The sequence below is a fragment of the Melanotaenia boesemani genome, chromosome 18, assembly GCF_017639745.1.
Source record: "Melanotaenia boesemani isolate fMelBoe1 chromosome 18, fMelBoe1.pri, whole genome shotgun sequence".
Classification (NCBI taxonomy): Eukaryota; Metazoa; Chordata; class Actinopteri; order Atheriniformes; family Melanotaeniidae; genus Melanotaenia; species Melanotaenia boesemani.
Window position 1 is genome coordinate 13,124,453 of NC_055699.1, and position 25,725 is coordinate 13,150,177.

At 38.5% G+C, this 25,725-nt stretch overlaps 2 protein-coding genes across 3 annotated transcripts; one reads left to right on the top strand and one right to left on the bottom strand.

Annotated features, from left to right (window-relative positions):
* Nucleotides 1-1,281: 1,281 nt before the first annotated feature.
* On the bottom strand, nt 1,282-6,429 carry abhd10b (abhydrolase domain containing 10, depalmitoylase b). The gene is made up of 5 exons (XM_041967806.1): nt 6,303-6,429; nt 5,665-5,851; nt 2,913-3,024; nt 2,139-2,276; nt 1,282-2,042 (listed from the first exon to the last, which is right to left on the bottom strand). The coding sequence occupies exons 1-5, from the start codon at nt 6,394-6,396 to the stop codon at nt 1,701-1,703; spliced, it is 873 nt and encodes a 290-aa protein (XP_041823740.1). The 5' UTR covers nt 6,397-6,429; the 3' UTR covers nt 1,282-1,700.
* Nucleotides 6,430-7,450: 1,021 nt separating this feature from the next.
* Nucleotides 7,451-15,986, top strand: ythdf3 (YTH N(6)-methyladenosine RNA binding protein 3). Of its 2 annotated transcripts, none has more exons than XM_041967804.1 (5): nt 7,451-8,021; nt 8,409-8,433; nt 8,713-8,792; nt 9,737-11,395; nt 14,957-15,986. In XM_041967804.1, the coding sequence occupies exons 1-5, from the start codon at nt 7,998-8,000 to the stop codon at nt 14,978-14,980; spliced, it is 1,812 nt and encodes a 603-aa protein (XP_041823738.1). In that variant the 5' UTR covers nt 7,451-7,997; the 3' UTR covers nt 14,981-15,986. The 2 variants fall into 2 exon arrangements, with proteins under 2 accessions (XP_041823738.1, XP_041823739.1); XM_041967805.1 differs by having other exon boundaries at nt 7,880-8,021; nt 8,371-8,433.
* Nucleotides 15,987-25,725: the final 9,739 nt, after the last annotated feature.

Here is a 25,725-nt window from a genome sequence, read left to right on the forward strand (position 1 = left end):
ATAAAAAAAATGATTGACTACAGCGCTGAACCATAAGTTAAAGGTCACTAAAGCTGTTGAGAGGACCTGAGAGAGATAAGTGGTTGATTTGCTCCATTGAGCATAGAGCAGCTTGTGGACAATTACATGTTAATAATCAACAGTCCACTGGCTCCCTTCTGTGTGCCACCCAATGACTAAAGGCCAGCAGGTATAGAGTATCGTGCAACACAATGTTCAGCCAACAAAACTAAACTTCAAATGGATGTACCAAACAACAATGATTATTGTACACTGTACAGACTCAGTGCTGACAACCTAAAACTATAATATTCAGAGTTTATTTAATTTTTTCTTTTAATCAAAGATGGGGATTGAAGTTGGGATTGGCACCAATTTGTTTTCTCTGCTCTATAGTTACCATGCTGCTCCATTAGCTTCAGCTCAGACATTCATCTCCTCTACCGACTCCTGCATTAGGCAATTGCTTTCTTCATTCATCCATTTATCCAGTTGAAATTGATTGCTCAGTCATTCTGGAATAACGGGTGCACTAAAATGTATTTCCATTCATAAACAAAATATCTGCGACATGCTTGTTCAGGCTGTTCCAAACTATCACTCAAGCAGAGCCACTAGCAAATACAAATGTGTGTCAGGTTAATTCTGTCCTTACTGAAATATAACCAAAAAACTGAACTAGAAAAAAAAAACAAACAAAAAAAAAAAAACAACAACTCAGGTTTGCAAAGTTTTGAGCATAGGTTAGCAAAGTGGGCAATATTTAGACTTTGATTACTTCTAGAAACTGGGTGATACATCGTCACATTTCATACCTTCTTTCCAACCAGCTACATAAAGACTATATATATTGTTATATATATAACAACGCAAGTAGTTATACACATTTATTACAAAACTACGCTGCTATCCACTTGCACAATTAACAGCAAACTGCTGCTCTAGTGCTGCCTTATTAAACAAATGAGCTGCATGGTTGTGAAGATTAAGAAGGATGACATCAAGAAAATCTTTTATCTGATTCCTGGTGAAATATGGACTGTTTAATTTAACTAAAAAAAAAAGCTGTGAAGAAATCTCACATTTGAACTAATTCATTTTTGCTCGTTATCTTACCTTTTAGCATCTAACAGAGGTTTCTGTAATAGTTTTATATTCCCTGCAGCTGAAAGACGCCATCACAACGTTTGATACAGTCAGAACTTTGGCTTTACGTAGACTTTCCATTGTGTGTATTTCCAGAGTGTTTGTGCACTTTCACAGACTTGCAGACCTGCACTCTAATGTGCAGAAGTTTTATTGGCCAAAAGAGGTGAAAAGTGATTAGAAAGGCACAGGAAAACTGTGTATCTACTTACAGATAGAGGGATAACAGCCAAACAGTAAGAACAATGGTAGAGACAGCAGCAATGGCAGACCTAATAATGGCTGACCAACGTAACACTTGAAAAACAACCTGAAGCACATATAAATGCAACCTGAAAATAGTAGGGAGCAGCTAAAAGCTAGACCCCTTTCAATATTGTTTGTACTGTAACGGCATGTTGACATGACAGCAATGACAGATGAAATACAGGGAAAAACGGTTGGATAAAAGGTCACATTTGGCAGAGTAACATGCCGTTGTTTGGTAATTTCCTTGAGGGCTGACTTCCCAGATTATAGTCAATCTTCTCTCAGGAACATCTCTATCCCTTAACTCAGACCATAGTGGTCAGCTTGTCTATGAGATCGTCAATAGTGTAGACCATAAGCTTGATGTCGTCCTTCTCAGACATGCGGTGCTGGCCGTGTCGCCTAAGGATGACATCTACATCAGGGCTGAGGACGCGTTCTGCCACCTGCATGGAGATGTGCCAGGGAACGTCCTCATCTTTGAGGCCATGGATGAGCCGTACAGGACAGGTGATGGGGATGGGACTCTGAAGTACACAGTGATTTTCTGCCTCACGCAGAAAGTCCATGCTAAATTTGTAGATACCGTCGTCTGCATGTTTGCTGGGCACTGTCCACTCCCCTTTGGCTTCAAACTCCTTACGACTCTGTGCATATAAACATGAAAACATCCCTCTCAGAAAACAAAATATCTGCCAAATTGAAACAAAACTTATAAATGTCATAAAACTATATGCTCCTACCTCCAGAGGAAGAGAGTTGAATGATGTGACAAGATGATCAGCAGCAGTAGAGATGCCCACTAATGCAGCAGTCTTCTCTGGTCTTGCAATGGCTGCTAGAAGCATGAGCCATCCGCCTATACTGGAACCTACTAGTATCTGAAAGGAAGCAGAAACACCACAAAGCAAGTGTAAAATAAATCACCCAATGATGGATGAAAAATAACAAAAAAAAAAAATCACCTGAGGAAATTTGATGCAGTTATTGTTTTAATAGAAATTATATAAACATATTGTAACACAGCGCCATCTTCTGGAGACAAAGGTGACATGACAAAAAGAACTTCAACCAATGTACTATTTATTTAAAATGGCATTTCACTTCTTCATTTGATCTATAATGAAACCATTTAGGTGGGTTCATCATCATTTTTGTGCAAAGTTTAGTTTCTTTTTATCTTTTTAACAGTTTTGCTCATATGAGTGTTTGATCAATGGTGTGTTCTTATATGTGCTTATGTATATGTGAAGGGGATCCTGTTTGGGTCAGTTTTCATACAGAAATACAGACAGTTAGTTTTCTTTCCTGACAAGTATCAAGTAAACTGTTAAGATGGTGGAAGACAGAAATCAACAAATGTTGAATGATTTTTTTGGAATCTGACATTTCAAACCTTTTCTAAAAAGGAAACCAGGAAGCTCAACTTCCATCATTACTGAGCAAAGTTTACTAACTTTATTAAGTGACAACTATTAGCAATTTGGTAAAGGGGTGTAAGCTCATGAAATATTTACCTGTGGCCCTTCTGCTAATTCATCCAACACAAAAAGGACATCTTTTTTCCAGGTACCAATAGTTCCTTCTGCTAACACCCCTTCTGAGGCCCCATGGCCTGTGTAATCAAACCTGGGAAAACATAAATAGAACAGTGAATACTCATAAATGTCAGAAGGTAAAACAATGGCAGGCCATAAATTTAGTTTTGGACATTATACAATGTTAATTCCAAAAACATTCAGGAAAGTGAGGAATCTTTTAAACAGTTTTACTGATAAATTCATAAAAAGGCAACACATCCAATGTTAATTTGTTTATTCTTAAATATGCATCATTTGCATTTGATGCAGAGAACATGCTTCAAAACGTTTAAACAGGTGCATGTTTATATCACCTCTTCTTTTAACAAAACTCTCTGATTAGATCAACTGCAGTAGTTTGGATGGCGAAGTGTTTTTCCATTGTTGCTCCATATAGGATTTCAGCTGCTCATCGGCTCTTTTGTCATATTCTTTGTTCATTATGGGCCAAGGGTTTTCCATGGCTGACAGGTATGGACTACAGGCAGATCAGTTTAGCATCCCCCGTTCTTTTATTACAAAGCCATGCTGCACAGCTGTAATGTGAACAGAATGTAGTTTGGAATTGTTTTGCTGAAATTAGCTACAGATGTTTAGATATCAACATGCGGCTCATAAATTTTTAATACTTCTGTCCATTTAAAATTAACTCTGGCTCAGAGATGGTGGTAGTTTCTGAATCTTGTTTATATATTTTTGCCTTTTCAGAGCTGAGTTTCAGCCTGCAGTTTTCTGCTACAGATGACTGGAATCATTTGCAAGAGAAAACAAAGCTCAGTTCTTTTATACCAACTAATCTTTTAAATTTTATGGAAATGGGAAGAGATTGTTGCACTTGCTTTTAGCTGCAGCTAGTTATACTAATTTTATCTGTCTTTTTACAGTCTGTTTTAAATTGGTATGATAATGTTTTGTTTTGTGTGTATGTATGTCATTTGTTTTTTTTTTTTGTTTTTCTTGCGCTGCCTCTTGCCAGGTCATCATTATAAATGAAAAATTGTTCTCTGTTGGCATATCTGGTAAATAAAGGTTTACACAGTTGTGGTAACAGTGACTTAAAATGGTTTTTATAAATGTTCTTGAGCCCATCTAATAATTTTCACCACACAATTATGACTTGCTTTAAATCAGATTCAATTCATCCAATACTGTCATTTCACCTTTTCCCCTGACATAAAGAGATTTTCTGGGATGTTATCTACATTAAATTACGTAAAAATATTTAATTTAGAAATAAAATAGTATTCTAAACAAATAACTAAACATTTTTAATAGCTGGTCATACTGAATTATTAAAAAACTTAAGCATTTTTTTTTAGTACAACATGTTTTTGAAAAGATAAATTCTCATTGTCAACTATTAAAGTTGTCTTAATACTTTCTGCAATTTACTGAATTGTTTTTATTTACATGTCACACATGATACAGACTTCTTGGAAACAGTGTTGTAATTACTATACACAGTTATATCCTACCCTAAACATAAGATTAAGCCCCAAGTGTTCAGTCCAACAGACACACATTCATCCACCACTAGAATGACTAAAGAATAACGCAAGATTTGAAATCATAAAAGGTAAAATACTCTATAGAGAAACAAAATAAAACAATAATTTTAAATATGATTCATTGTTTACCATTGTTAAAGTCAGCTAAAATTAAGGATCCATGTTTTTTAAAAAAATGACAAGCCAGTTACATATAACTGTAAAAATGAAAACATATGAAACTACACATTTAGAGACGGAAATGAAAATACCTGCTCTAACTAAATACACATAGATTTTACTTCTATTTTTGTGTGTGTGGACTTATTTTGGGGAATAATACTATTTAGTATAAAACAAGGCAACAAACACTATCAAATCTAAATTTGGATAAAGATTTATGAAGTTTCTACTCATACAACCTTTCATTCATTTTAGGGTGTATTTTTAAAAACCTGTTACAAAGACAAAAACCTTTTTTGTTCTCACTGTGACTGTGCCATAACCATACTGTAACACAGAATAAATGGGGTCTGCACAATATTTAAAAGGTAACAGGTGGCACACACAACAGACGTCCTCATCACATCAAGTGGTGCTACTGATATATAAGCCCACCTCAACCTTATAACTAATTCAAACATAGCAGGGTTGTTTAAAGAATCAATAAAGTCACTGAATCTACTGATCATGCTGAGTGCCAGTAATCAGCAGGTGAATGGCGCTTTTTTTTGGTTTTGTTTTAGTGCATAATAAATAAACCTAAATTAGATTGCTTTTGTTATAAGAAGACAACGCTATCTGCCATCAAACATTTCCCCCCATTTAAGAGACATACTTTTCACTTGTCATCACTTACAGCCAGATTATGCGCAGGTAATAGGAAAAGTGCAGATCTATTTACTGCCATCAAACAACAAAATGTAAATGTCTTAAGACAGTTTACTTAATAGCTATTTGAATTTATTTCTGAAGACTGATCACTGTTTTTATGGCTTTTGAATTTCTGACTGCCTCTCTGTTGTTTTAAAAGTTGTCTGAATAGAGCTAAACTAAATATATTTCTTTTTAGCAAAGGAAGTACTGTTTCTGGTGAAGGAGTGTATCGGTTATCGGGGAAAGGCCCCCTTTATCTCTATCTATTGAATCTGGTCTATTCAGTATTCATTGCTCCCTCTTTTATGGTGTGTTGGATGACTTACCTGAGGTATGAGTGCCCTAATGATCTACAGAACTCTTCCAGTGCCTCAGCTTTCTGCCCACTCATGTTGGAGCCATACCCTGGCAGGAACACCACACCTGGGCCTTTTCCCTTCACTCTTCTATAGGCCAACTTTGGAAGGTCTGGTCGTGATGCATATTGAATTGTAGATTTGTGTCTCCTGTCTCCTGTTCAAAACAATATTGTTAATGCTTTTATTCACCGATTAGGCTAAATGCGTTTAAAAAGCGACTAATATGTAAAACATAATAGCCATATTTGAAAAACTTCTTTGCTGAATGTACTATAAATAAACTATGGTATTGGATAAAAAAGATATTGTAGCATAGTGAACAACATGAATACAATAAACGCAGCGTGGACATTTTCATCATATCCTTCAAACTCTCCATTAACACACCAAAGTGACTCTTATTAACATCAAAGCGTTCCTTGATGCCATCAGAACAAAGCAGATGGCGCAAAATCTCTGTTGCCTGCGCAAAACATTGCACAGTTCAAATGCCCTAAATTTTTAGGACGGCGCAGACGCCACACCCCCCACTGGGCGTTTAAATACATTTGAATGGAAGTTTAGCGTATCCAGTTTTATTAAACTAAGCAAAAACTTGCACAAACCTCCCAGTGGCTTTGAAGACAAAGCTGCGAGCCCTCCATTACTTAATATGTGTGAAAGTCCTCTGCGGCAGGACCTCAGCGATACGGCTGCCATACTGTTCCGCGACTACAGAGGAAATATCGCGAGAGAGGCGGCAGTAGCTCTCGTTAAGGAGCACAACAGTTGTGATTTACACCACACAGTATGTTGGACAGTTCGCAGGAGCACAGCTTTTCACATTCAACCTCTGCAGTGTAAAAACGATTCTAGAAAAGCAAAAGTGCACTATTTTAACTTTGCTAAAAAATAATAACTGAACATTTACATTAAAACATTACATTAAATGACTTTTTGTTCGTGTCATATTAAGGTATGTTTTAATATAACAATGGTAAAAGACAAATTTTTTGCAACTCCTAAATAAATCTGTATAAAATACGTTCATGTTGTTGCACTGTTGTGATGGAGCTAATTTCAATGCTCAATGCTACTTGATAGTTTAATCTTTATTATATTTTACAAATGCTCTATCAAAAATCAATTATCAAAAATAATCCATACAATAAAATATAGGGGAAACTGCAACACTTGTAGCAACAGACTATTTTACTATTGCAATGAAAAAGAAACCAAATGTTGCAGTATTTTCTCTCTGCTTAGATCCAAAACACATAATTGTATAGACTGCAGCTAAATATTTGTTGCAGCTAAACAATGTTGACAGTTATTCCTTCCAAATACAAGCACTGAGGATAGTGGTTATTTATTTATTTTTTTATATTCCGACTAATAACCCCTTTTATTTGTAATTAGTTACTGCCTGATCTTAGGACACACTCAAAAAGATAATGAATAAAATAAATAAATAAAATTACAAAAAATAAGAAACAAAACAAAATGTAAAAATATATTAAAAAAAAAACAACATTGAGAAGCTCTGTAATTGGTTGAAAAATGCATTTAGTAAAATAAAATGACTACAAATACAACTCTGTCAGCAAGGTTGAGGTGTGTATTTCTCTGTAACAGGGGTGTTGACACGCTTCATGTCTATTCCCAGGGGTCTGATGTCCTACAGTCTGTCCAGGACTTCATTTTGTGTGTTATTTTGGGCTACAGTATCTACATGGTGATTCAGGCGTCTGTTCATCGGGTTGGTTGGCAGCCAGTGGCTAAGCTAAGAAGCTCTCCAGTCAGCTGTTATTTCGCTGTCAGATAGCTTGGGATCTGGCTATTTTAGAGGCTAAAATATAATTTTATTAATAATATAATAAAGTAGCCGAGAACTTGTTGTGCGTTTGTGACTGTCATGTGAAGTGTTAGTTTGTAACATGACTCAGAGCGTCATAGGCGGAAGGTCACTGAGCAGCAGGACGGAACGGAAGCAGGAGTAAAAAGCCTATCCGCCATTGTGGAATATGGTAAGGGATATTCCAGTAAGGCATTAGGCAGTTTCACACTGACTGTAGATCATTTGTGGCAGGAACGGACGCAATAATTGACGCCTTGTCCACGGACACAAAGTCTTCGTCTGTAGCAGCCAGAAGAGGCAGGTCGTCGTCAGGTCTAAGAACAGCAGGAAAACGCCGCCTTGTAACGTTTACAGAGTGACTGGACAAGCAGAGACGAACCAGGAAAGCGCAGAAGTACAGAGACAGTCAGGGGGGAAGCCGTGGACAGTCTCACAAACAGCAATCAGTTTCGGTTCCTGGAGGATGTCTGCGACCACAGTCGATCAGGTTCGTGTACTGAGAGGTGAACGGTTCTATATGTTAGCTTTGCGGCGAGATGAAACTTTGCAGACAACAGTTTGATCTGGTTTGGCATGTCAGATCAAACAGGCTTCAAAGTCTTTGATATGTGATAGCTATTAGCTGAAACGTAGGCCGAGTACACTGCCAACCCGGCTGTAGCCGGCTGCCAATGCGGCACCGTTTACTGGTTGTCAGAGCGATTGACATCCGGTTAATAAGACGAAGCAACCTGTAAATGTTAACATCCGGGCTGAGGGTTACATGACTGTGGTATTTATCCGTGCATGATACAGCCTGCTCTGTCAGTGTGTTTCTTGTTTCCTGTTACATTCAGATAACTGTCTCGTCTCTTTTTCCTGTCCGGTATTTCAGAGACCTAAAGGACAAGGAAATAAAGGTAAGGCTTTGACTGTGATTTGTAAATGGTACACAAGTCACGAGTGCGGCACATACGCTGTTTTAAGCTAATACGCTGTCAAAGTACCTTCATATACAAATGGTGTTTGTAAACTGTAGCCCAAACTGCAGCCTGCAGCATTGTTGACACAACACCACATATCTACTGTGTGGGCCAAAGTGTGAACAGTTGAAATCTTGCCTGTTAAATATTTGGCAGTTGTACCCTGTACACACCATTACTTATTTATTTAACCTGTTTTTTTTTTTACATATGTAGTGCAAAACGGATCAATGCATCAAAAAGATGGTGTGAATGATGATGATTTTGAGCCTTATCTAAGCGGCCAGACAAATCAGGTAATGTATTGTAAATATGTATAGTATGATCTATTAAGACTGATTGTGTTACTTGCTATTTGTTGCTACTATTCAGCTTATGACAGAGATTGTTACAATCATTATGTTTGAGTTGACAGTAAAGTGTTATATAAATAACTGATTTACTATTTTAATTATCTTTATATGTTCATTTTATGAAACTATTAGTTGCAGATCAGTGGTTACAGCACATTTGAGACTGACGTTTTGTTACAGAGTTAGTTATAATGTTCTATGTTATATTCTATGTAATATTATTTGGGTGGTGTGAGGTTAATTGTCAGAAAAGCTGGCATGAGAGGCAATTGTGATTCAATTTTGAGGCATAGCAAATGTCCCTAGGCAGACATAATATAGATGTGTTTGTGGTGTGAACAAAAAGACATTCAATACAGTTAAAAAACTTTTTTATTTGGAAGAGAGGTAAATTCTAGTCTTATAACTTTATTGACAGGAACTTTGTTGCCCACAGCAGTGCTGTGATGTTGTTTGAACTTGTCAGTCTATGACATTATTTACTGTTTGTTTTCACGTGGTTATTCAGATATTAAAAACAGTGTCCTCACAAACAGAAAATTCTTAGGGAAAAAAAAAAACCTCCAAACAAAACACAAGACTGGATGAAAGGGGAACTAGCGGTAGAAAATGACGTGGAAATAGCGATGAAAATATGACATTTTTGTTTCATACATCTGTTGCAGTAGTGGTGTGTGAAAAGGGTTTACTATTGTGCAAAGTAATCACAGTCAACTTAAATAATTCTTGACAGGTATTTATATGTACCTTACAAGCCTATGTATATGTATATATGTTAGGTGTTAGATAATTCTAGTCTCTCCAGTTTGATTGTTGCTTTTTTAAAAATTATCAAATGTTTGTTTCGGTTTTGTAAAATACATTACATGTCTTTCTTTGCCATACAGAGTAACAGCTATCCACCAATGTCTGATCCCTACATGCCCAGCTACTATGCTCCATCCATTGGTTTCCCTTATTCTCTGGGAGAAGCTGCCTGGTCCACAGCTGGAGACCCACCTATGCCCTACCTAACTACCTATGGACAGATGAGCAATGGCGAACCACACTTTATCCCTGACGGTGTTTTCAGCCAGCCAGGTGCCCTGGGCAACACCCCTCCCTTCCTTGGCCAGCATGGCTTTAACTTCTTTCCTGGTAATGCAGACTTTTCTACCTGGGGCACCAGTGTCTCTCAGGGTCAGTCAACGCAGAGCTCAGTCTACAGTAACAGCTATGGCTACGCCCCCAGCTCGCTGGGTCGGGCTATTGCAGATGGACAGGCGGGCTTTGGAAGTGACACTCAGCTCAGTAAGGTCCCGATGCTGAGTAGCATTGAGCAGGGTATGACAGGGCTAAAACTGGGTACAGACATGGTGGCAGCTGTTACCAAAACCGTGGGTTCACCCTTAGGAGGTACAGCAGGTATGAGCAGTATGGCAGCCAATAATCTTCCTCCGTCTGTCAGCTCGTCTGCACCTAAACCTGCCTCCTGGGCAGCAATTGCCAAGAAACCGGCCAAGCCTCAGCCCAAGGTCAAACCCAAAGCCAACATGGGGATGGGAGGAGGTATCGCAATCCCCCCACCCCCCATAAAGCACAATATGAACATTGGTACTTGGGACGATAAGGGCTCTCTCAACAAGCCCCCATTAGCTCAAACTATGATGCCCCCTCAACCTTTGGTGCAGCAGCCTCTCTTAGCTCAGCCCCAACCCTTACTTCAGAACCCCTTATCCCATCAACCTCCACACCAACCCCAGCATCAACCCCAGCCCTTCCAACTCCAGTCTCTCCAGTCCCCCCAACACCCACATCCTCTGCCGCCTGGCCATCCACACCTGCATCTTTCTTCCCAACCTGGTCCCCCACAGCCTCTCCATCAGCAACAACCCCCGCAGCCTGGCCCGCCCCCCAACCGTTGGGTGGCTCCCAGGAACCGGGGTGATGGCTTTGGTCTGGGTGGCTCTGTCCCACTGAGTGCCTCCCCTTGCTCTGGAGAAGTGCACCCTGTGCTGGAGAAACTCCGTGCCCTCAACAACTACAACCCCAAAGACTTTGACTGGAACTTGAAAAACGGACGTGTTTTCATTATCAAGAGCTATTCAGAAGATGACATCCACCGCTCAATCAAGTACTCTATCTGGTGCAGTACAGAACATGGCAACAAGCGCCTGGATAGTGCTTATCGCTCAATGGGCAATAAGGGGCCATTGTACCTCTTGTTCAGTGTCAACGGCAGTGGGCACTTCTGTGGCGTAGCCGAGATGCGCTCACCTGTGGACTACAATGCCTATGCGGGTGTCTGGTCTCAGGACAAATGGAAGGGCAAGTTTGAGGTGAAGTGGATTTTCATCAAAGACGTGCCCAACAACCAGTTGCGTCACATCCGGCTGGAGAACAATGACAACAAGCCAGTGACCAACTCCAGGGACACTCAGGAAGTGCCTCTGGAGAAGGCCAAACAAGTGCTTAAAGTTATCGCCACTTACAAGCATACCACCTCAATCTTTGATGACTTTGCACATTATGAGAAACGTCAGGAAGAGGAGGAGACTCTGAGGAAGGTGAGATAAATACACATACAAAGAAGTATTTTGTAAGTAAATACTTTGTGTTACACAGTTTAGTTGAGTTTCCCTTAAATTTAAAGGTAAGCTAAGTTTCTCTGAGTCACTTGCAAGCTGTTGCCAGACTGTACTCAGCTGATCTTGTTCCACCTGCCCTGAGGTTGTAACGTCATGTGTGTGGTAAATGGAAGTTCGTTGAGGCCAGTCAGCAGATTGACATGCTACCTTTAGTCATAAGCAGTTTCAGGAAATCCTCAGTCATCATCAGCTTTTTTATAGTGTTAAGATTTGAATGAGTTTCCCAAGTGGAGTTGGATGGGTCTGGGGTTTCCTGAAATAGGCCACATTCCTGGCATTCCCTCTTTCAGACAAAGGCAGATGTAAGCTCTGATCTGCCTTTGAACACCGAGCCTCTCTGCTCTCCACAGGCTCCTCATGCTTTATTAGCCTTTAACAACATAAGCCTTCTGCATACAAACTGGCTGCGGTGTGCCTCAGCACAGTTGGCAGAGGTAGATTTTTAAAAAAAAATGTTTCCCAGTAAAATACATAAGAAAAATGCATGTTAAAATTTGCCTTTGCATGATGGAGCTAGAATATGTTGCAGTGGTAATAACAGTGATGTACAACAAATGTTAGCCTAAGCAGCAAAAAAACTGTGGGATGCTGTAGAGAAAGAGGAGCCAAAGAGCACAGCCTGGTACCACTGATACCATTTTACTGCATCCATTCTTAGATACACCAGTATGCTAATGTCATCAAGAAAACCCACATGACCCACTCCCTCTTTTTTCCCCATCCCCAAACTGCTGGTGTGCTGTTGATGTTGCTGACCTTGTTAATATGCACTGGGTTACTTTCTCATAAATATTTCAAGTCAGTGTTTTCAGGCTTCTGAAAACAACCTGCCAGTATAAAGCCAGTTTCATCCTGTACTGTGCAGGCTTCGCAACGTGCTGCTTTTGTAGCTCTGACCCCCTACATGACAGGATTGGCTGGGCTGAGGCCTCACCCTCCTTTGCCTGACAAGGTTAATTGTTGTCTTTGTTTGGTCTGCCCTTCCCCAACTTTGAGAGGTGTCAAACCAGCACAGCTACCTACAGAATACAACATTCTTTCTTTGTAAAGTTATTTTGAATCTAGATGTGACAACAGGATTTCATTAGTGCAGCTAATGGGACAATTAGAGTTACACCTTCTTTCTGCTTGATTAACTATAATAATTAAACTTTTCTGTACTGGTTAGATTTTTGCTTATTAAAAAATGTCTGTCTTAAATGTTTTTATGGGGACTTTTTGCACCAGAAAGGGAGTGTTATTACATCATTCTTTTAAGATTGGATTGTTTGTCAGGTTACATTTTAACTTTAGTCATTTAAATTGATTTGACCCCCATGTCTTGTATAGACTGAATTCTGTGAGGGCCTCATAGGGGATAGAGTTACTCTTGGGGCCTGCGTCTCAGTGGTTTTCCCAGAGCACTGACATGGAAACCCTCAATGAGGACACTGTTCCAGTTATTGTGGAAAAGAGTCCACCATTCAGCATCCATCCACAGAGATCCCTGGGTTTTTTTATTTTTATGTGGTGTATTTGATTTTGTGATTGCTTTTTTTTTTTTTTTTTTTTAAAATGGATGTTATATGTGCTTTCATATCTTGCTGACAGCTCAGTATTCTTCTTTTTGTTATCTATAACACACCTGAGTAGTTGACATTGCTGGGGCATTGCAAATACTCATGCTTTGTTGAATATGCCTGCCTTGTTTTGTTGTTCACTGAGACTTACAAGCCAATGTAGTGACTGCAGTCTCATGCCAGAATAAACATAGCTGAATATTTGGTTAGTGCATTCCTTGGGACCTCTAAACTCATTTCTCCGTTTTTCTTACTGAGCATACTGTTGCTTGCTGTACTGCTTTTGAATCTAAATAGAAAAAGCTGTAAGTATTATTATCTTTAGTAATGCATTTGTTTTTCATATATACTACACTTGAAATGTACATAACTGTCTACCCAGCAACAAGATATGCAAATCATCTTGTTTTTCATCTAAGAAACCTTATCTTAAAGACAGCAGTTCATGAGGGTTACATTTTTTTTTGCAGTCTGTTATTCTGCAAATAATTAACCATTACCTTTATCTCTACAGGACTGGTTATAGTGTCTTTTTAAACTATCTTGTGCTTAATTACACAATGTCATGTGGCATTTTGATATCATGCTCAATGTTTGTTACAGAGACCAGTGTTGCAAACCAATACTTTCCCACAGAACACATAAAGCCAAAATTTGCAATAAAGCTATTTGCAAAGGTGGAGGCAAAACTAAAGGTTTTTTGGGGGGGCACCAGGATGTTGACAGCAGACCTTTGGGTCCTTTGGGTTGCAGGTTAGGGTCTTCATGCATTAGGCCTCTTCCAGTGCATTTGGATAGCTATTTGGACTTTGGACGCTGTGTCATAGACTTAGGATATGTTCCCAGAGCTCTTCTTAAACAGATTTTGTGGTGTTGCTGGGGGTAGACTGGTGCTGTTCCCATGGAAGGGGTGTGCTTAGTTAGGTGGCTGGTATGTGTCCAAGTAACATCCAGATGAATGCCAGGACCCAACGTTTCCCAGTGTAATATTTCACAGAAACTAGAGTAGCAATTTTATGCACTTTCCTGTCAGGAACTTTAATGTTATGACTTACAATTATACTTACACTTCTAATGACTTCACATTTAACAGGTCATGGATATATTGTTAATTATCTATGATATCGTATGAAACGGATCCTAGAATGACGTAAAACACATATAACAGGCATTCTCTACACACAACCAGTTTTATTTAGTCAAGCAGGTTTTCAAAAACAAACTTACCAGACTGAGAATTTCCAGTTTATTTTATGATGTAAAGATCAAGTGTGTGATTTTGTGACATCTAGTGGCACAATTTGCAAATTGCAACTGATTGAATCTCTCACCTCTAAACAAGGGGTAGGGAATCCTGGTCCTTGAGGGCTTGAGTCCTGCATGTTTTTGTTGTGCAGCTGCTCATTCTGAATTGGTAAAAACAAACAAACAAACAATTACTTTAATAATAATGCAGTTCTCCTCTAATGAAAACCAATTATTAAATATATTACATTGCATGCCAATAGATAACTTTAAATGTTGCACACTGGAACTTTAAAGTGAACACAATGTATTTAGGAGTTATGAAGTAGTCATTTGATACATTCCTAATTGAATATATTGAGTGCTTTTGTAAATACGTTATCATGTTAGACATTGTGATTACATCAGAAGTCTTCCTATAGGCTGTTAGGACTCAAAGTTCAAGTGTTACATGTAAGGATGTCACATTTTTACAGTTTCCCAGAATTCCTTGCTGTGTCATTGCATAATCCCAGCTTCATTAATCACAGGAATGCATCTTGTATTATTTGAACTGAATGTATTGAATGCACATTTATCTGAAATGAATGCAGTGTTGCATTTCAAGCTGCTGTAAGATTTTTTATCTCTCTTGTTCCATCCACTGATTATCTCTGTGTTTTCTCTCTCCTGCTAGGAGCGCAGTAGAAATAAACAGTAACCTTCAAGCAAGCTCTACTAGAACTGCAACACTAATGAGGTTGGACCGTAAATCAAATTTGCCTAACCACAAGGAGGAAAGGCTCTCACAATCTGTCTGCTGAAGATGACAATGTATCTGAACACTTGAACATAATAATAGGTGGACTCATCTATATTTGCTGACTGGTACATCAAACCCCGTGTTCCTGTCTCACAAGAAAAAGAGCATAACCCACTTTAAAACAGTCTTTAAAGCACTTTCAGTCCTTTCTTAACGGTCTCTGCCAATACCCTTAACTCTCTAACTCTCTTTGATTTAGTTTATGAGCAACTAACTGATTAACCTGCGTAGTCAGAAAAGTTCACTGAGCTTATTTGTAATTTTTTTTTTCATGGTTCACATGTTTGGGATATCTCTGAGCTTCATCAAGCCCTGAACAGAATGAAATATAGATAAATTAATGTTGTACTTGAATCTGTATTCAGCCGTCTGATCATTCCAGACAGGCTGTGGATGATTGACAGGTGGGACGGAATAATTGGGAAACGGCCACAATCATGCCATTCATAAGATTTATCCTCCTACCTATTTCCTTTTTGCTTTTTTGCATCTGTTTCAGTGTACAAAAAGATTATAATTATGTAGCAGGCTGGTGACCACCAACTTGTGCACATCTTTGTTTTTTTTTGTTTTTTTTTTCTCCCCTTCTCTACTCTCGTGATTCTGTCATTTTGAAGTGCATTTTTCTGAGGAGAAACCTGCTGCTCTGATAGAACCAGCGGTGCCCTCCACTGGCCCTGCTGGTGACTGTCTTTGCTCTGATTTACTGAAATCATACCTCAGGCTCAATCTGACTGTCTGTCCTCAACAACTTTTCTTTTCACCTTTGGGAGAACCTCGCCATCACCCCACCAAATTGACGTGACTGAGATTTCTCCCCAAAAGGCGAACCATCATCCTCAAGGATGTGACAGTTTTCTCCTCTTGGTAACTCACTTAGCTAAATAAAAATGACTCATGTTTAGCACGACTGTTGTTTTTTTTTTGTGTGTGTGTGTGTTTTTTTATTTTTTTTATTTTTATTAATTTCCTTACACAAACCTTTACCTGTATAATTTATTGGTTATCACCGTTCAGTTAGAAAAACATGTGCAGCCTAAGCAGGTCCTATTTTAAATTTGCACAAGTGCCTCAGAATAAACAAGATAACAGGAGCTCCCTCATATAGCTTCACTATAATGCTGACATAAACTGTATAATATAAATAGTAAAGGTGTACAATAATGACAATGAATAGTACACAACAGTGTTGAAAAGAAACTGCACATGTATACTTTTTTTTTTACTCATTTCAGCTGCTCAGCAAAGTTCAGTTTTATTCATTCAGATTAAAATGTTCTCAGTCGGGAACAGTCACATATATAATGGTAATGTCATGCAGTATATTGTAAGCAATACACTTTCAACAAAAACTTGAGTAAATATTTGACAAATTAGTTATAATCCTTGCACTGCTGGGTTTGTACTTTAGTGAAAGCTACAACCTCTACATGCAACATATTTTCTCATCAAAGCTAAACCTTTGTAGTGAGTTCGGTTAGGATAGACAAACACTGAACTGTCAATTACTGAAATAGGCTTGTCTGGTTTGATGACTTTTAGATTCAGCTCCACAAACATGATGGTAGACTCAGGCTGGGCTGAAAGAAATGAAGTGATGCTCTCACTATGAATGGTTACTGCACAGCCAGTGAGGGACACCTTCATGTCATGGTGCAAAGATGGAATAGGGAGGGTTTGAGAAACATTCAGGTGATGGGAAATCTGCCACAAACTCAAAGCAATTCCATTTAATTCTGTATAAGGTAGAGCAGTAGATGTTTTGTGGTAGACTTATTTTGTTACCATGCATTCTTTATTTGAACAACATTTAATTTATTATAATGCTAGTTTATAGCGAAGATCACTTTTGGAGGACATGGTAGTGCCATCCACGGTGACAATGTAGTTAAACAGGGTGTTTCTGATGCACAAATTGTACAGAAATAGAGAATGGCTCATACAGTGTACCAACCTAAAATTGTACTTTGATTTAACCTTGAGGTGTATATTAACTTGGTTAATCACATGGCTTGTTTTCACCTTACAGAACACAAGTTTTGTTTCAAGTTCAGTTTAAAAAACATACGTTTACAATGGCTGACTTTCAGTGGCTGGAAATGATAGAAAACAACTTAAAGTAATTTATTTTAGAGGAAAATACCAGAATCTTTTCCCCCTTGCAAAAAAAAAACAATAAAATTAAATAAACATTTAATAAGGAATTTAATTCAAGCTCACCTCTTTAAATGTAGTAAATACTGTTTACTGCATGTAAACTACAACTTCACATTCATACTTAGCTAAGTCATCAAGGGCTGTGGCTTCTAAGAGAAGAAAATACAGCAACATACACACATGGACAAAATTGTTGGTACCCTTCGGCTAATGAAAAAAAAAAAACTCACAATGGTCACAGAAATAACTTGAATCTGACAAAAGTAATAAATAAAAATTCTTTGAAATTTAACCAATGAAAGTCAGACATTGCTTTTCAACCATGCTTCAACAGAATTATTTAAAAAAAACTCATGAAACAGGTCTGGACAAAAATGATGGTACCCTTAACTTAATATTTTGTAGCACAACCTTTTGGGGCAATCACTGCAATCAAATGATTCCTGTAACTGTCAATGAGACTCCTGCACCTCTCAGCAGGTATTTGGCAAAAACGGCCAAAAAAAAAAATAAAATAAAAAAAAAAAAGACGAACAAGAAGCAGCGATGAAACGTTGTCGGTGGACCATCCAGAAAGAGGAGCGGATGGTTATTAAGTAGTAAATGTCTGCTGTGGATCATTTATATGTTACAGTATAATGATCTAACAAATGAGAGAAGAACAGAAAACTCATTCATCCCTCCAGATGTTGAGTTAGTGTAACACCTGTTAGAGATGCAAAGACACACTTTATAATGATTTGTAATTCCCTGGAGGAAAACTCTCCCCTTGCTTGCTTTGCTGTGGGCAGATCAGCCCTGTTCCATACCAACTGTCCGACATATCACACAAAATGCTGAAAGAATCTAGTTGTAGTCTTGTAAATAGTGATTCACAGTCATTGTCAAATCTCAGTCTGAGACTAGGCTGAGACTTAAAACTCCAAACATTTTTCTCTAGATGTGAGCTGGTGTGAGCTGGTAGTTTTCTAGAGTCTCTTGCAAATTCTTTCAAAGTCTCCTGGTGTAAGCCCAGCATTAGTCAGACTGACCAAACAGTAAGACTAACCAAAACAGCTTCAGTAGTTGGCAGTCAGTCTTCAAAAGCTCTTCTGGGTGATTCACTCAAAACTTAATTCATGTGATGTCCAAGATGTTGGTCCAAAATCTCTTGTATTCTTTTAGTTGTATCTAATCACTGTAAAGTCATTTAATGTTCATGAAACAATTCAGATACCCAGTCACTTTCCATGGATTTGGGGCGTTCTTCATTCAGGAAGAAGACAAGTGGACTCAAACCATGCATGCTCAACAGAGACACCAGATTCCCTCCTTGTAGGGGTCAGCAGTTCAGGCTTTCCCTTTAACTTGTCACCTGTCTGTATATTTGATGGCACATAAGAAATTGACCTCTTCATTGTTTTTCAGTCAAGTCATATAAATTCTCAAACTGAAGTGTTTGTTGCAGTTCAATATCTGATTGCTTAAAGCAGGTTGTTTCCACACACACACACACACACACACACACACACACACACACACACACACACACACACACACACACACACACACACACACACACACACACACACACACATATATATATATAATGGTAAAATAATGAATAAAAACAGGGTTTACAGATGTTCTACATATTCAGAAATTACACCAGATTACTGGATGATATAATGTCTAGTACAATATATGTTGGTATTCCTAAAATGCATTCATGCATATCGAGCTCACACACAGACATTATGTATTCTAGTTAGACTGTGCCTGTTATTTATGATTCCATCAATCGTCGCAAAGGCTGTGCAAAAATATAAACTAAACATCCAATAAGTGGCTCCTGAAAACAATTATTAAGTGTGAATGCACTTTAGTTTTATTCTCTACAGAAATACTTTTTAATACCCCGTCTCGCCACTAGAGTGCACCATCATATCATGTTATTTGAAATGCATTTCACTGCGCTCTGAAGGCATACTACAAACCTTTTCCTGTAAGTTGCAAAGCCCCCTTTCTTCTCAAGCCCTCCAACTCACATGGACATGATTAATACAGGACGAGAAGCACTTGTTGTGCTTTCACAGCTTTTTGGAGCAATTAAATGCCAGCTCGCCAAGCTGTGCAGTGAGAGGTGGAGAGGATAGAAAGAGGATGCAAGCTGGGAGTGAGAGAAATCCTCCTTTAAGTGTGTTAAGGAGGAAGAAAGAGCTGTAATTATAACATTGGAGGCTTTCGATTGGAAGTTCTCTCCTCTGTGCTAATTTGTGCATCTGTCAGGTTTTTGCAGGCTGCCTTTGAAAAGGCCACACTCTTTCCTGCCTGCATTCACCTGTGAACACAACAGACAAACTAAGCTGGAAACGTGCTATTTATTTGCTTCATAGTGCTTTCAAATTACTGGTTGTGTGTGATGCTGCTGTGATGTACAAATTCTCAATTGTGCAAAATTGTGATTTAATTAGAGACCTCTGATTTTACCCTGTGCCTTAAAGTGACAAAAAGTGCAGCAAAATAACAAGGGTTCTCTTTACTGTTTAATGAGTAGCTATTGTAAGCACTGCAGGCCCAACCTTTTTATTCTACTGTAAATTTCACTGGAGTGTTATGTTTCTCTTAACATTTAAGAATTAAAGGTTAATGACTTTAATGTCACCGTGCAGTTCATTTGCCTCTATCAACAGTGGTCTAAGCTCTTCCAAAGCAGTGCTAAGTTAACTTTTTCTTCCCCCCCCTAAACCATCAAAATGTCTTCCTGGAAAGAGACTGTTGAGTGAAGATGAGAGAAAAAGCATCCTCTACTTACAGAGCTGAAATGCCTTTGAAGTTTCAGTCACACTCAAGACTCATCAACACATGGCTCAAGGCAAGGTTAGCGTAAGTCTCAGGGTTGGCACTTCCTCGATGTTTAGAAGGTTTTCACACTCTGGGCCATGCCACTCAATAAGCCCTCACAGAACTTCTATCTATTGATGACTATGTTAACTGACATGCTGTTGCTCAGAGGGTCTTGAAATTAATCTCTGTATATGATTGTTGCTACCAGTAAAAGGTGGAGTAATGGAATTGCATCAGCAGTGAATATAACAGATCTGTCAGCTGATATTCAAAGTTAGCCCAAAGTTTCAAAGTGCTACTCAGCAAGCCAAATGAGGTAATCAGCAGAGTTTTATTCCCCATGTGAGGAAGAGTGGCTTTGATTGACAACAATGTTTAGGTATTCTTACTGCTGTTTCCCAAGGTGTCTTTGTTGCCATGGTTATATCATTATCTGTGAACTGAAAGTAGAAGCTGAACATTTGCTGAAACTCACTGATATGATGTAGATCCAATCTGAGCAGACCGCATTGTTCTGCACACAATGAAACAGAACTGAAAGATTTGCATTCTAATATTTTTGGTAATTCTGTTAATGCAGGTATTGAAAAGGGCAAATAATTATTAAGGAAATTACATTTTGATCTGAATATATGTGGTTGGTTTTATATTAGAAATAACACGCATATATTTTTCTTTTAATAAGACCTGTAGTTACAGCAAGAAATTGGCTCAAAGAGTACATTTTGGTGTTAGTGTTATTATCTTATTCCAATAGGTAAGACACAGGGAGATAGCCTTCATAAAAAGAAACAAATTTAAACCTATATTTTCATACATTCCTACTCTCACACACATTTTGGATCATTTTAGTTTTCCTTCATAATTGGCTTTAACTCAACAGGTTGATATGTGCTTGGAGTTTGACATTAGAGAAGTCTTTTCTGACCGACTCAAACCTGTTTATAGCAGACATTGCAACTTGTCAAACACAGAAAAACACAGAAGGAGCATATTGCACAGATTGTCACACATCTGTGACTTAACAACTGAAAGAACTGAGCTAAGGTAAGGGAGACAGTGCCACTGTTTTTCTGGCTTAACAAGTCAAAACATTTTTTGTGGAAAAGGGTGTAAGTGAAGCTTTGACCAGTGTGGTGTGGAAATCCGTAGCCTGCATCGCATACTGACAGTAGTCTTACAGGGGAGCATTTGATCTGTGTCATGTAACTAGTAGCATAACTTTTAAAACAAAAGATATTTGTACATAGATATAGATTATTCAAAGTAAGAGGCGGACATGTAATTTTAATAATTTTTAACTTTAACAAATCACAAACACCTAAAGCACACCAAAGCATCTAAAATGACTCTAATCTTTAATTGCTTTTATTATCTTGCAACTATAAGAGTTATTTATGTGTACTGCAATGCAGTGTTTGTTAGTCAACAATCATCAGAACCTTTCACAACTTTGTCTGGTAGAACAAATGAAATTTTTATGAAATGCATGCAGACAGCTTTCAATGCATCAGGGAGTTATTTGGGGCTGTTAATCTGTTTAAATTTTCGCAGTTAAAAAAACAAACAAACTATCAAACGTTACTGCTGCCCTTTGGATAACAAATGTTTTATTTGTGTGTCCACATGAGTGGAACTACGAAAAAGGATCAATGTAAAAACAGTGCTTGTGTATGTTGCTGCTCTTAAGATAAATGCAATTCCTAAAATGGATGAAATGATTGTGGTTTATGGCATTTTATATTCAGTTGGAGAGTGGGTTCATGTTGCTACGAAATTGGAAAAATAAACAAAAATGCATTTGAATGAACAGAGCAGTACTTTGCACAGACTTCAAAGAGCTCTCATCTGACATGATCTGAACTTATTTGACCATTACCATTCATTTCACACTACAGCAGGTCATACACTGTTCCTATCTGTGCTCTCGGGTTTCAGTTTATTGTCAGTGCATTCTTTAATTCATGGACAAGTGAGTGCAGTGTGTGAAATAAAAAGAACAAGATGGAAGGCGTAGTAAAGACAAAGGCAAGAAAAGAACGCTAGAATAAGATAGACAGTGTGAAGACTGCTGCTCTGGTGTCTTATGCATTAATATCTGTACCTTCATTATGCTTCACTGCTGGTTTTTGTATGCCAGACCCAGGTGTTATGAATGTGAATCTGTCATCCATGGAGCAGATGAGTTAAATGTATGAACAGAAGGAATGGGAGAAAGCACTGCATACCAGGGTTTGGTACTGTATCTATACTTCATGAAAGGACCGTGCTCTGGTACTGAGCAGATGATGGCACACAGGCTACATGCACACTGCTTATTGAATTTAAAGGTTGGAATATGCCCTGTGCAAGGACGCCGTTCACACCAAGGCTTTGCATCACAGGGGGTAGCATAGAATGGAAAGGTCTGAAATGTAATGCATTTGAAATGAAATGAAAAGGTGGCAAGGAATGAAATATGACATGCCAGCTGCTGAGGCCTGGAGTCTGGGGAGTCCCTGGTCAGCAGTATATATACATATATATCTGTAGCATAGGAGAAAATCGGAAGGCATGACACTGTGCAAGGTGATGCAGGTTGAGTGTGTAATGTGATGCAGGCTCCTGTGACTTCTTCTTCTTCCACCCTCCTGTTCAGCCCTGATGGAGATTAAGGGCCATTAAGGCTCTCTGCTTCATGTGCAGCTCCTATTGATCACATCGACTCAACACACTGTAGCCAATGATCCGATTACAAGCACTGTACCCCCATTCTTATCCCCTCTCCCTCCATACTCTCCTTCTTGCCCCTCCCTTTCTATCTTCCTCTCACCCACCTTTTGTGCTTCATCGTTCTCTGTAGAATTTGCTTTGCCTCTGCTGATCTCAGCATTGAGGCACCATTTTCCTTCTGAGTTCCTCTAGGCAAGTCTCGAGTATTGATGCATGTTTTTTTTGTGTCTTTTGTCCTCACACATCTTACCCAGTTCTTTGCTTCTGTGCACTCACTGTCTCCATCCACCACTATAAACAGCAACGTGAACCTAACTTCTATACTTACACACGAGAGATGTACTGGCCGTGTGCAAAAGAGCTAAATGAGTTGAGACAGTCTGAGAGCCATCAGCTCAAACCTACCGACCCCCATCCCTGTGAACATCACCCCCTCCCTTTGCTGGCATGGTCAAACAGCCCTGGGGGAGCTCTCTACAAGACCATTGTGGTTATTAGGACTGACAGGAGCTCATGGAAATCTTCTTAGATTGTACTGTACAGGAAATGTACCACTATGCTGTTAATTCAGGGGGATTTCCCACAAATCTGGTTACCTACTCACACTTTCAAACTCTTCATCTTGGAACTCACGTGCTTTTAAGGTGGGTTGATAGGTAATTTGTATTTGTGTATCCACCACTTTGATCTAGAAATATATGCTGAATGCATAAATTCTCACTGATTAGCATGGACAGCTAAATGAATGTGCCTAAAGGGCAGAGAGGCCCAGGAGTTTAAGGAGTAAAGGGGCTCATCAGGGGGTCTTGTTGTTAATAATTGTTAATAAAAAAACATGTAAAACAACTGCAGTGTATTTCAAATTTGCAGACATTAGATGCAATTACTCACAACAAGATGCAAAAATTACCAATATGAGACACAAAATGACCGACAGAGACGTAAAAATCTAACAAAAAATAGTAGAGATAAAAAAAACAAACAAAAAAAAAAACAGCCAAAACTAGGTCTAAGAACAATACTATGAAATTACAAAATTGAGACACAAAACAACCATAAATACCACAAAATAAAACACAATGGCTACAAAGACATGTTGGATGATCAAAATGACACTTGAAACACATATGAAGGGATGAAGGTTTATGACAAGCTGTAAACTAATTTAACCAAAACATAAAAAAAATACAGTTGGAAAAAAAACACAAAACAACAAAAACAAACTGAATTGCAAAGTACAGGAAAGAATCAAATGCCAAGTTTGGGTTGGTCAACAAAACCTTCAGATGGAATGGTCATGTCTGTTGTTTGTTCATTCTTTTAGATATGACTCATAATACCTTCTAAAATATTGCCTCTGCAAATGGCATGAGGAAAATACACACCTCATATAAGGTGCACACATCAGTGTTGCCATTTTATGGTTGGCTTTAGACAGTGGCATAATTTGGTTACAATCTGACATAAAAATTTCTTGGTCAGTGTTAGAAACTGATATATATTATTTTTTGCTTTTACAATGCAACTATCATGAAAGCAATTTTACCCTTCTACTGCAGTTCCTCTCATGATCACTGGGGACGCAATTCTAGACTGTAGCCGATTGCATGCACATACATCATGCAGTCATGTGTTCTTGGAGGAGGACGTTCTGAGGCCTTTATGGATGCTTTGCTGTTAAGTGGAAAGAGAAAGGGGTGATCTACTTACAATACTGTGTTCAGGAAACAGCTGTTTTATAATCCATACATGCTGAGTAGTATTTCCTCTGCCAATATTAAAGTATATTGTTATATAGTATCTTACAGTTGCAATCGTGATTTTTTTTTAATCTAAACTCTTAATTAAATATACTGTGTAAAAGAGCAAAAATTTGCTTGCTAAGGGAGCACTGCGAAAATAAAACTGGTAAACAACCTTATATGCATCAGCACTTCTATTTTGAGCAAACAAGCATGGAGACATAAATGTTTATTTAGGAAAATAAACAGCTGTGAATCAGTTCAACATCACAGCAGACCTTTTTACTAGAATTTCTTTTTAACTTATATTTCACCAACTTTGATTCCATTTTAAAGACTGTGGTACATATTGCTTTGCTTTAAAGTAGAGTCATATGCAGTGACAGAACTGGGTCTGATAGCAGTCACAGCTAAGTGATAGGAGCTGTTTTCTGCCCTGGTTCTATCAATCAGCTGCAGCAGAGAGGGACTCACAGGACCCAAAACAAAACAAGAACAACACAGAAAGAATAACTGGAACAACATCAAGTCAGCACATTCAATAACAACAAAGACAAACATGCTGGATTTCACTTATAAAGAGGCATTATACGTTTTATAATACAGGAAAGGGTCCATATTTAGGAAAATGTTTTTTTTTTTTATCATTAAACATTTGGATACTTTGCTTTGATATTGGAAAAAATCCTTGGGGCCAAATCAGGGCCAGAGCTGGAATATGAATAAAAGGAACATCCATTATATTCAGAACCAGCAGAGCCTTGAGAATAAGACCACATGGGCGGATGGGAAGCTTGTGAACAGCTTTGCTCCGTGGATGAAAGGCCCACTGTGATGTGTGTCCAGGGAGAGAACATGAGAGTGCATCATTGTAATGTGAGATCCGACCCCTGGGAGCATAAAAAGTCTGGCCGATAACACAATTAACAGCAGATTTCATCTTTTTACACACCACTATCAGCACAGTTATCCTCCGTCTTCAAAATGCGTGGAGATTATCATAACCAAACTTAAGTGGTGTGTGTACATCTGGGCTTTGATATTGTGCACAGGCTAGCAAAGGCACTGACCTTCGCTGTTCTGCAATTACATCATAGGGCAGCTCCTACTATCATGAATATTAATACAGATTCTGGAGGCATCTCCCACACCTTTGATTACATGAGATCTGAGCTCGCCTTTGCATGACAAGTGCATCTGGACACA

Bases quoted from the DNA above. Each gene is read 5' to 3' on its own strand.
- abhd10b (XM_041967806.1), bottom strand. From the start codon at position 6,396: ATGGCAGCCGTATCGCTGAGGTCCTGCCGCAGAGGACTTTCACACATA. The intron at 5,852-6,302 runs GTTTGTGCAAGT...TGTTTTGAACAG, and splicing joins GTCTTCAAAGCCACTGGGAG to GAGACAGGAGACACAAATCT. The intron at 2,043-2,138 runs GTAGGAGCATAT...TTATATGCACAG, and splicing joins TCAACTCTCTTCCTCTGGAG to AGTCGTAAGGAGTTTGAAGC.
- ythdf3 (XM_041967804.1), top strand. From the start codon at position 7,998: ATGTCTGCGACCACAGTCGATCAG. The intron at 8,022-8,408 runs GTTCGTGTACTG...CCGGTATTTCAG, and splicing joins CTGCGACCACAGTCGATCAG to AGACCTAAAGGACAAGGAAA. The intron at 8,793-9,736 runs GTAATGTATTGT...TTTGCCATACAG, and splicing joins TAAGCGGCCAGACAAATCAG to AGTAACAGCTATCCACCAAT.